At 42.7% G+C, this 12,448-nt stretch overlaps 1 protein-coding gene across 7 annotated transcripts in view; it reads left to right on the top strand.

The window, feature by feature from the left end:
* Positions 1-12,448, top strand: part of LOC120544931 (transcription factor 4-like) — a 403,968-nt gene that overhangs the window by 153,796 nt on the left and 237,724 nt on the right. For all 7 annotated transcript variants that reach the window (XM_039778818.1, XM_039778815.1, XM_039778816.1 and 4 more), the window contains 2 exons: positions 6,190-6,245; positions 8,061-8,139. In XM_039778818.1, coding sequence (XP_039634752.1) covers positions 6,190-6,245; positions 8,061-8,139 — 135 coding nt within the window. The remainder of the gene's footprint in view (positions 1-6,189; positions 6,246-8,060; positions 8,140-12,448) is intronic.

Below are 12,448 nucleotides of genomic sequence, written 5' to 3' on the forward strand. Positions count from 1 at the left end.
ACACCATGCCACCCAGTAGTCGCTCACACCATGCCCAGTAGTCGCTCACACCATGCCCAGTAGTCGCTCACACCATGCCACGCCCAGTAGTCGCTCACACCATGCCACGCCCAGTAGTCGCTCACACCATGCCACGCCCAGTAGTTGCTCACACCATGCCCAGTAGTCGCTCACACCATGCCAGGCCCAGTAGCCGCTCACACCATGCCACGCCCAGTAGTCGCTCACACCATGCCCAGTAGTTGCTCACACCATGCCCAGTAGTCGCTCACACCATGCCCAGTATCCGGCTCACACCATGCCCAGTAGTCGCTCACACCATGCCACGCCAGTAGCGTCACACCATGCCCAGTAGTCGCTCACACCATGCCACGCCCAGTAGTCGCTCACACCATGCCACGCCCAGTAGTCGCTCACACCATGCCACGCCCAGTAGTCGCTCACACCATGCCCAGTAGTCGCTCACACCATGCCACGCCCAGTAGTTGCTCACACCATGCCCAGTAGTCGCTCACACCATGCCCAGTAGTCGCTCACACCATGCCCAGTAGTCCACACCATGCCACCCCAGTAGTCGCTCACACCATGCCCAGTAGTCGCTCACACCATGCCACCCAGTAGTCGCTACACCATGCCCAGTAGCGCCACTTACGTACACCCAGTAGCCCGCCCGCCATGCCACACCCAGTAGCCGTTCACACCATGCCACGCCCAGTAGTCGCTCACACCATGCCCAGTAGTCGCTCACACCATGCCCAGTAGTCGCTCACACCACGCCACACCCAGTAGCCTCTCACGCCATGCCACTCCCAGTAGCCGCTCACGCCATGCCACACCCAGTAGCCGTTCACGCCATGCCACGCCCAGTAGCCGCTCACACCATGCCCAGTAGCCGCTCACGCCACGCCCATGGTGGCCGCCCACACCACGCCCCTTGTTTTCTTTGCCTTCAAAATAAAATCCCGTTTTCTAAAGTTTTTAAAGTTTTAAAGTTTTATATATTTAAGCCTGTTTTCTATAGTTCGGGGTGGAACTATAGAAAAATAAATACAAATCTCACCCTTTGCTTCTTTGTCACAACATTATCATTGATACATTTCACACTCAGGGACAAATACAAATGTGATCATTGATTATGGTAGACTGTGATAGCTATTAACTGATCGGGGATCGGAATTCACCCCGATTATCTTACTCCGATCATTCACATCCGCTTGTAGTGATCGCCGCCCTTTAATCACACATGGCATGCGCTACAGACGCGCCGCCAGACCGCCTGGATGCCGGCACTTTCAAACCAAGATGGCTCGCGGCCACCCACCGGTATCTGCCCAGAGAGTGTCTCGTAGCTCTTAGTCATCCATTTTTCACGCTTACAGACTGTTATTCGCTGGAGCCGACATCTGAGTTAAACACAAGATGAAAATCAAAGATTGACTATTAGGCGTGAAAGGCGTCACTAAGTTTAGTTTTTCGTTATCTAGAGGGGACTGTGAGACTGTTTATTTTTTTGGGGGGGCTTGCTGGGATCCTAAAGAGAACTGTTTTGGTGTTGAGAGAAAAAACTAATTTGCTGCAAAGTTAAATGTATTAAGCTTATGACATTGTCGCGGGGTTGGTGTGTGACTTTCAACAAGAGTTCAGTATATTTCTCTACTGGGGAGTTTTGCCATCCCAAACAACATACAGACAGAGATTTGCTTTTTAAAACAAACTTAATCTATCATAATAATAAAAGAAAACAGGATTAAACCATAGATTAAAAGTCTAATAAAAGATCTCCCTTAAAAGAAAAGACTATCTCTGTTATTGGTTCCTGTGACCGGGACTATTATTGGGTTAATCTGCTGTTAATGGGAACTATCGAGGAAGCGATCTCTTTAAGCGATCTATTATATTGTTCAATATCATGTGGTAACCACAGTAACACCTATGTGCGTCAGCTGGTGAATGCGGGGAGTGTCCCTGCTACATCAGAAAGGGAAAATGTCGGCATTAGTTTGGCAGTGACACCTGTATTGTAGTTGTTTTTACCTGTTGGTCGTTATTTTTTTAACAGATTATTGGCCAGTTGTAGTCTGGACTAATAATACTCATAATCAATTATTCATCAATTATTTCTATTTAAACAAGTCCTCCAAACCATACCACGATATAGGTTGCTTATTCCTACCCTCTAACGAGACCCATTAGCCTGGTCCTCTGGTACATTCCATTTGTCCAGAGAGTCTGGCCACTTTCCATTGACAAGTGTTAACTTCCTTGAAGGCTGGGAACTCTGTTGAAGTTTAAAACTATTGGATCTGCCCAGAGCCACTCTGGATCTGCCATAACCAATCGCTAACGTTTTGGTCATGACGTATCGTAGCATCCCTAGCGTTAGCCTTAGCCAACTCCTTCACCACTAACGGAGCGAGCTGGAAAATCAAACTGTTCCCGAACCCCATGGGGGGGGAGGGCCACAATATCATGGCCATCAACAAAACTCAGCAAAGATTGTGCTTCCTCGGGCTTTAACTTCTGGATATTCGGCAGCGTTGCCACAACGGACCGAATGGCTTCGCTCGCATCTTTCTCCGCCGCCATTACGGAAATACAACTCAAACTAGCGCACGACCTCACCGTCATCGTTCTCAGCCGCTCCCTCTGTTCGCTGATTGGACCGGTAAAAAATTGGCCGGAGAAAACCCACAATATACCGCAAACCCAGATGTAGTACTGAAGGACGTAGTACGTAGGAGGGCGGAGCCAGGCTAAAGACCCATAGGAGCGTTTCATAAATTAACGCCGCTAGCGGTGGCAGGACATACAACTCACAGGAGAGTTTTCCTTTCTCATATCGAAACGTAACGTCACGGTTTTGATTACGTCGTTAACATTGTGAAACAGTCGCAGTTTGGTTATGTTTAGGCACAAAACCTACTCGGTTAGGTTAAGGCACCAGAACTACTTAGTTAAGTTTAGGGTTATCATTTTAAATAATACAAAGAGCGGCTCAATGATCATACATACAGGGTACAGCCCTGTTTTTGTCCTCAGTGATCACACACACCACACACACACACACACACACACACACACACACACACACACACACACACACACACACACACAGAGGGTAACTGTATTAATAGGAGTCTGTTTTGTGTCAAGCAGGTCTTAATAGGATCAGTGTGAGAGACATGGAGCTGTCTGTCAGTCTAAGTTCATTAACTGATGATAGATGACTTGCACTGTGTGTGTGTGTGTGTGTGTGTGTGTGTGTGTGTGTGTGTGTGTGTGTGTGTGTGTGTGTGTGTGTGTGAGGGAGAGAGAGAGAGAGGGGTGTGTGTGTGCTTCTAAGAGTGTGTTTTCCTACTTGTGTGTAAATTCTCTCTCTGGTGTAATTTATAGCCCTCAATCGGAGGCCTTATCAGGTGCAGGACATATGGACGCCTCCTTCTCTCTTCCTCCTCCACATCTTTGAACTCCTGCACACCAAGTTGGGTTTCTCTCTCCTCCTCTTCCTCTCCTCCCTCTCTTCCAATCTCACCTCCTCTTACTTTTGAATACTGAAGGATGTTTTCTCTAATTGCTGTCCTCTTCATCCTCATCCTCATCCTCATCCTCTTCCTCCCCACCTCACTTCCACTTCTCTGGGATCTGGACCAGCTAGCATCAAACTGCTTCACCCTCCCCCATCCCCCTTTTTCCCCCTCTCCCATTTCCAAACAGACCATATTCACTGGGCAAAAACACGTGTTTGAATATCAGTGGAGGATCTCTAAATACAAAACCAATACAATTACCATTTAAATATTCAAATTTTTCAAAATATTGATCAGCTTGACAGTTTGCACACTGATGTCTGGTTATAGCTTTTTCCTTCTTCTTGCAATAACAAAGCTTACCTCAATCTGCATTTTTTTTTTTTTTTTTTTAGAAACCCTAGATATTGTTATTCTGCCAATCATGATATTTGTTCCCTAAATCCATCAGGTGTGTGTTCCCTAAACCCAATTGATCCAGAGTGTGTTCCCTGAATCAAACTGATCAAGTGTGTCTTGACCTAAAGTTGAACAAGTCTGTCTTCCTTAAACCCCCGACGATCCTAATATCTTCTCTGAATCCCTCTAGTTCCCAAGTCTCCCCTATACTGTAAATCCAACCGATCATAACGTGTTCCCTACATTCAGTTGATCAAGTGTGTCTTTCCTAAATCCTACTATTCAAGGGTGTGTTTCCTAAATCCACCGTATCACGTCTATGTTTCTTACATGTAAATGATTGTCTATTCCTTAAATCGAGTTGATTTTATTTTTTAATTCCTAGACCCAGTTGATCGGGTGTTCCATAAAGCCACCTAATGGCTTTTTTTAGGGTGTTCCCTAAAGCCAAACCGATCGAGTGTGTATTACATGAATTCCATCGACCTTAAATTCATCTGGTTGTCTAAATCCAGTTGATTTAGCGTTTAATCCCTGTATTCATTTTCCCAATTAATGGGTGTTCCAGTAAATTTGAATTAGTTGTCGATTGTGTCGCACATGTGTGTGTGTTCCCTGAACCCAGATGTTCGTCAGCTGTTTGTTTTGCAAAATCCACCCAGTCATTGAATACCCATTCCTTCAATCCAAATGACTGTGGCATACGTGCTACTACTGATCAAGAGTATGTTCCCTAAATCCAATTTACCATCAAGTGTTTTTTTGCGTAATCTTCACTAAACCCGCACAAATTCTATTCTCTTCCACAAATTTGTAGCCCAAAAGGCACTTTTGTTGAGGTAGTGACTTTTGGTTTGACTCCAGGTGGCTTTTTGTAACTGAACCTGTTTATTTCTATTGTGGTTTTACACACACACACACACACACACACACACACACGCACTTAAACACACACAGACACACACACACGCTCAAACACACAGATAAGCTGACATTCCAAATGACTCAACAATGAATGTAAGCTGCTCACTATACACACACTGACACAATGGAGAGCCTATTGAGGAGAGATTTGTGCACTACAATGGATGAGACGACTGTGACCGCTCGTGTGTGTGTGTGTGTGTGTGTGTGTGTGTGTGTGTGTGTGTGTGTGCGTTAACTGTAAGCGAGAGCAGCGTTTGCACGTATCTCGACCTGGATGAACTGATCTACCTGTTATGTACAAAAAAAACATCCCTTCCCCTCCCTCTCTGGTGATATCAGTTGTCAGTGCCTCTGTACGTCCAACAAGTCCTCATATTTGAACAACAAATTTAGTTTCTTTGTCAGTGTGACATGGTTGTTAGAAAAATGATTCATATGACATGTTGGATTGGCCGCCACTATGGTTAAGGTTTGGTTTAGTTTAGACAACTGCAACTGCTTGGTTCCTGGTTAGAACGATCTGGTGGTCGTTGTTGGTAGGAGAAGTGCAATTAATCCAAATTTGATCACGATTTTGGCTCCTAACAATCACAAAAACACTGTAATCGAGAAGGGTTTCGAATGACGTGTGCACTGTCCGCCCCTCCCGAAGGCTAAACTCACTCAGCCAATAGTCAGCGAGGTCCTGTTTGTGGTATCTGGCGCCATTAATAAAATCAGTGCGAGTGAAGATGGCGGTGGGAGAGTAACCTTTGACAGATATAACATGGATGCAGTGGAATGACAGAGGGGATTATTGGTCAGCAGGAGGCTTAAAGGACCATTACATTTCACAAAGACACATTAAAAGTCTCTGCAATCATAATCAATAATGTTTAATGACATGGAGAATGGACAGAGAGAATGATTTACACTCCAGTAGTTGAATATAGACACCTTACAGTAATATTATATGTATTATTAAGTGATGAAAGGGATGTGGTGAAAGTGGTGATCACTCACATGATTTATCTGAGTGATTTGAACGTGCATCTGAGGACTAGTATGTTCACCATAGCAGTCCCTGTGTACATTTGAAGTCACTTTTTCATTCTGTTAAATGAATTGGAAAGTATTTTCTTTTTTACTTACTTTTTACATTTTTCCTGCTTGTTTCCTGGTGTTGACGGTATTTTTCTGTCCATCCCGGTTTTTTGTCTGCAATTTGATTCATTTTTCATGGATTTTTGAAAAGATCATGCTAGATGATCAACTCTAAGTTATTTGTTCCTAAACTCTACTGCAATGTTGCGTCTTGTTTCCTGTCATCTAAATCTCTGTTTTTCTCTTCTTACAGATATGGAGGAGAGAACGAGTGCAGGGTCATGGGCGAGTGGAAGTCGTTCTTCCAAGGTAACTACCAACAACTAAACTACTATTGATACGTTTTTAAATGTTCATATATATATATATATACAAATATATAAATTGCTCATGGCACTTTTAATATTACTATTATTGCCTGCCATTAGAACTTCTACTGCCTGCTGGGACTATCACTACCATAATTAACGTTCTGTTACTTAGACTTATGAGGAGACTTTGGGTGAGAGAAGATTACATGTGCATGTTGCAGAGATGGATGCATTTACATTTCTTCAACATCTGGTTAGAAAATTGAGCAGTCAGATTTAAATCCATCACTAATAGGCTACATCTTTGTTGTGTTTACAACCAGCAATTGGCTTTTGTCATATCAGAAAACTATCCAATGTGCCGATGACTCAGCAGGGATGTACTGTTTGTTTGAGGTGTCTACTTACATGAGAACAAAGACCTGCCAGCAGTATTTTTATTTATTTTTTTAGGATTATGTTTTGGACATTCTTGCCTTTTATTGAAAGTGTATAGCGGCGAACTGAAAGGCAATGCAAAAAAAGAGAGAGGGAGTTGACGTGCAACTGTCTGTTCAAATGGGCATCGAGAACCATAGAGGCAGGCAGGTTTTTATTTTTAAAGGCCAGTTATTTCATGGATCCAGGATACCATGCATCCTGATAAAGTTCCCTTGGCCTTTGGAATTAAAATAGCCCCCCCCCCCACATCATCACATACCCTTCACCATACCTAGAGATTGGCATGGTTTGATTTCAGTTAGCCTAATAGCTGGTTTGATTTGCATTGAGAGATGATTTTATGGAAAGTACCCCATGAAATAAAAATCTGCCTGCCTCTATGGGAATTTAACATAGAGGTGTACTTACTTATGCCCCCTGTATTTTAAGGAAGAACATTTATTTATTCACGATACATTATTCATTCAAAAAGAAAATTAGTGTTCTTAAAGGTTGGATTTTACCAAATTTGTTATTCCTCTTTTTAGTCAACTTTAGCATGGGTGTATTAATTTATGCTGAGCACTGTATATGCTAAGCTAAGCTGCTGGCTCTAGCTTCATAGGTAGTGCACAGAAATGGGTAGTGTCAATATTCTAATCTATTCGCAACAAAGCAAATAAGCATATTTCCCAAAATGTCAAACTGCGAGTGTGCTCTGTGCAGCTGTATTATGACTACTACTGCTAGTACTACTATGGCTACAGATAGTACTACTAGTGATATACTGTTGCCTCTTCCGTTGAATTGTTTACTACCATAACTGCTTTTGCTGCAAACAGGAATGACAACTACATATAATAAAGACATGTAATGATTGTTAGGGATGTAACGACACACTCAACTCACAATTCAATACAATTCACGATTTAAGTTCACAATCCGATTTTCTCACAATTTCCTCACAATTTTATCACGGCTGTTTAAGAAAATGAGGTGCAGACAAATGACCAGACACATTTAATTTTTTTTTATACATACTGTACAAAACAACAGATGTGTGTTCTTATCAAAAGTGCAATTGAAATTGTATTTTATCTTAAAAATCAAAAAATTAAATAAAAAGTTAATAATAAGATTGAATCAGATTAAAACAAATATCACATCAAAAAAACGAAATAGAAAAAGATCTCTTCAAATGAATGAACAAAGAATACGTAGGTAAGTACGTAAGTGTAATTAAAAGTAGATGACCCCCTAGGCCGTTTAAAAATTGCATCACTATTTGTTTTTTATATATCTCAACTGGTAGTAATCTTCACAGATTTATATTGGTTTTTAACCAATTCACGATGCATCGTTACATTCCTCATTGTTGTTTATCTCTTTCCAGAGTTATGCAGATGGGTCTCAGTACATGGCGTCACACGACAGCCTATCACCTTCGTACGCCAACTCCAGCAGGCTAACAGGTACACCACAGACTGAGTGTGTGTGTGTGTGTGTGTCTGTGTGTGTGTGTGTGTTGTATTATATTACAACGCTCTTTTTCCATCAACTTTGCATTCACTGCTTTGTTGGGTTTCGATCTGTCTGTCGTGTGTGTGTGTGTGTGTGTGTGCGCGTGTGTGTGTGCGCGTGTGTGTGTGCGCGTGTGTGTGTGCGCGTACGCAGAGAATTAGTGAAACCCTATCGTACACAGGAGGAGACAGGTCATCTGGCATGCAATTTCTCTTTTTCCCTCGGCCCGCTGTTTGAAAAAAAACTCGAGGCAGTGTGTGCTCATTTACCCATGATGCTCTCTGCCTCTGGCTCTCTCCGATGTGGCGCCAGTTGTGAGCAAATGGCCACTGACACAGATAATCTGCCTCTCTCTCTCTCTCTCTGTCTCTCTCTCTCTCTCTCTCTCACACACACACACACACACACACACACACACACACACACACACACAGCTTAATTACCTTTGACTGGATGCATCAAATATGGAAGATGTCAGCTCTCAGCGATGTGACTCTACCTGCCCTCTTTCTGTCTCTCGCTCTCTCTCTCATTTATTGGTTTTTATTCACTCTAGATGTTAAGACTTTCATGCGAAAGCCACAAAGAGTTGACACAAGAGTGTTTACACGTGTTTTGGGGTTGTGTGGTATTTCAGACGTGTGTTTATAAAGGAAACCCATCCTAGCAGTGGGACTATACTTATAAATCAAGTGTAATTACCAAAAGTATGGACACCTAAAGAAAGATTTGTGGACACCTTAACAGCCCACCTTGTGATTGTTGAACGTGTCGTTTCATAACCATGGGCATAATTATGTGCCCTTCCCTCTTCAGGGAAGGCTTTCCACCAGATTTAAGAACCTGGCTACAGGGAATTGTCGTCATTTCAATCAGGAGAGACTTCATTTAAGAGTGAAAATAAGTTTAATGAACATGGTGCATAATATAGGTTGATGTGTTAGAGTCCATAGCAATTAGACTCCATCGTAATGTTAAATTACGAAGGGGTATAGAGGCAGTGGATATATAGGAATATCCACCCGATGGTCTAGACACTGGTGGAGGTGATATAGTCTCGCTTTGCCAGACCTTCCTCCCCAGCGCCGCGAAGGACGGTCTTGCTAGTCCGCACAGCATTCTGGAACGGGAGAAAAAAAACGTGCTCTGGTTTATCGGCATTTCTTTAAACCAATCACAATCGTCTTGGCGTTGCTAAGCGGCGAGCAGAGCCGCGGCGCCGCTGCAAAATAGCCTCGGGGAGGAGCTTGTGTTGGTGAAAAACGTTGTTTTAGCCGTGCAACAGAAAACTCCGATTGGACAGATAGTCTAGCTAGCTGTCTGGATTTACCCTGCAGAGATCTGAGGAGCAGTTAACCATAGTCCTCAGAAATCATCATCAATCAATGAAAAGAGTGACATCCGGTGGAAATTTCCGTCAGAACGAGAGCAATCCCGGAAGTGGAACGTCATGGATATAGACTGAAGGTGATGAAGGGATAAAGGAAGCCTGAAGATCTGGATGGATGTGATGTGAAGCGGGGGCTCTGGGTGCTGGTAATGATGAGAACCGGAGTTGAACGGGGGTGGAGGAGGGTCGCATCGCATTTTGTCTGAAATGACAACTGACAGCAGCAAAGAGTAGAGAGGGATTTAAAGTTTGAATGCACACGGAGACTGTGGCCAGATCTGGTTGGTTTAACTGAAAGAGTAAAACGCCCACGTTCAGCTGATGACAATGCAGCGGACTAGGTTGGGAGAGAGAGACGTGATGCATAGTAGTCCCGCTGAGCTTCATTAGTGAGGTGGCCCACTGATGTTGGGCGACGACGTCTGGCTCACAGTCAGCGTGCCGGTTCATCCCAAAAGGTGTTGGATGGGCTTCGAGGTCAGGACTCACATTGAAATGGTAAAGCAACCTCTGGCTTTTGTTTTTGCCTAAACTGTTGCCGCAAAGTTGGAATCACACTGTTTTTTTTTTTTTTTAAATATCATGTCTCGCTGTATCAGGTTTCCCTTTAGTGTAACTAAGGGTTCTAGACTGAACTACAAAAACAGCCCCAGTCCAAAAATCTTTGGTTGTATCGCCAAAGCAAAGTTTTAGAGGAAAAAGTTTTAACGTGTGCAATTGAGATTCTCAAAGTATCCTTTGTTACTTAAATCAGTTGAAATTTTTTTTTTTTGACTATCATATTGAGCTAATTCTTGTGATTCACCAGTTAGTTGTTAATGCGAATAGTAAGAATATATTGTGTGTATATGAAAATGTGTATTATATAAAATATATATGTGTATTATATAAAATAAAACTAAAATAAAGCAAAATATCTGCAAAACTTAAGAATTATGGGCCTTTGCTAGAATGATCCATTGTGTGTGTGATGTGTTGTGACAGTGTTGTGATCACGGCATGGAGCTGCAGAGAGGGAAGAGGCAACGCAGACTCAGAAATGGAAATATTGTATTCTTCATCTGGCACACGGGAGCCGCAATTTACTTTGATAATGATAACACTAAGAGACAGAGACAGCCAGGGATATGGAACCCCCCTTCCACACACACACACACACACACCCTCTTCACTTTCTACCTGTGACTGTTTGGATTTTTTTTATAAATCAGATTGTCTTTTATTGCTGTTGGCTTTTTCTCTCTTTTTTGCATGGCCCGATGGAAAATGTAGCATTTTAGTATCAAAACTGAAACCACCGAGCTTTCATCGCTCTCACTGATGGTGCGTTTGAAGTGGCGGAGAGCGACACACCTGCCTTACTTCTTACCACAGATGTTGACCAGACAAATGGGTGAGGAGAGAAGATTCATCAAGTCGTCACTTGACGCACAGACTCGACAACCCCGACCCTATCACGCGTCAACGTGGCCGACAAACATTTGCCAAACAGTGACGTCCGTTAATGAATCATTCTCGAAGCATTGTCTTCAGTAAAACGGAAACAAACATAGAGAATTCACCCACAAAAATCTTGTTTAAAGTACATATTAAAAGATCGATTTCGGGATTTCATTATTCGATATCCGATCAATTCAATTCAATTCAATTTTATTTATAGTATCAAATCATAACAAAAGTTATCTCGAGACACTTTACAGATAGATACATTGGCGAGTCAATTATTTTAACCCAGCCGTAGGGATTAATAGGACGGTTGAAGGCTACGGTTGGGGTTAGAGACATTTCTAAGTCACTTATCCCATAATTCCAGGTCCATACATCATCTTCTTTGTCCTCTTTTACATTTAGCCCAAGGATGTCTGTCTGTTCATGTATATTGTGCTATTACTGTTCCACATCACTTTCTATACCACACTTTGCACTAACTGTATTTTGACTCTTTAATACATCTCTGCGGTGATACTGTCTATTCATGTTGACTGTGTAATGACTGATCTACATCTCTAACTAGACCACAACCTGCACTAACTGTACTGTATATTGACTCTTCATTACATTTCAGCATTCATATGGACTGTCTATTCATATATATTGCGTTCTAACCGATCTACATCTCTAACTAGACCACAATTTGCACTAACTGTATTTTGACTCTTTAATACATACTCAGCGGTGATGCTGTCTATTCATGTGTATCGTGTTATTACCATATCACTTTCGCATGTCCACCGCACCGGCTTTGTAATGCCTACTTAATCTGCACTTTATGTGGCCTATTGTATTCTGTATTCTGGTATGGTATTGAACTGCATGTTGTCCTGCACGCCCGTGCTTTTCTTGGCCAGGTCGCCGTTGCGAATGAGAGCCTGTTCTCAACGGCCTGCCTGGTTAAATAAAGGTGAAATCAAAAAAATAAAAATATATATGTTAGCATCACAACGGCGCACACACACGTCTCAGTTTTAGAACGAGCAGCTTCGATCAGCATCATTAGTGCAATGATCCCAGAGTTGGTGCGTCACAAGAGTATTTGACTTAAGTAGTTACCAGGAAGCAAGTCACTCGCAAGTCTTTCAAAGCGTTTATTGCAAAGTTCTGGTAAGGGTTCACCAAAATCCAAGCGGAGCCAGACAATGTGAGCTGACGTAACATCTGAGGGGGGGGGGGGCAGTTAGTTCAGGTTAGTCCCAACTTTGAGACTTGGTATTCATCATATTTCTATGGAGTTAAATGAACCCAACCTGAACGTGTGGAGTGTGAACGCAGCCTCTCTCTCTCTTTCCCGCTCTCCCTCTCTAACCTTGTCTGTCTTTCTTAACCCCCCACACACCATCAGATTAGAGTGATGTTATGCTCTAGATAATCAG

This window comes from Perca fluviatilis, chromosome 17 (assembly GCF_010015445.1).
Source record: "Perca fluviatilis chromosome 17, GENO_Pfluv_1.0, whole genome shotgun sequence".
In the NCBI taxonomy this organism is placed as follows: domain Eukaryota; kingdom Metazoa; phylum Chordata; class Actinopteri; order Perciformes; family Percidae; genus Perca; species Perca fluviatilis.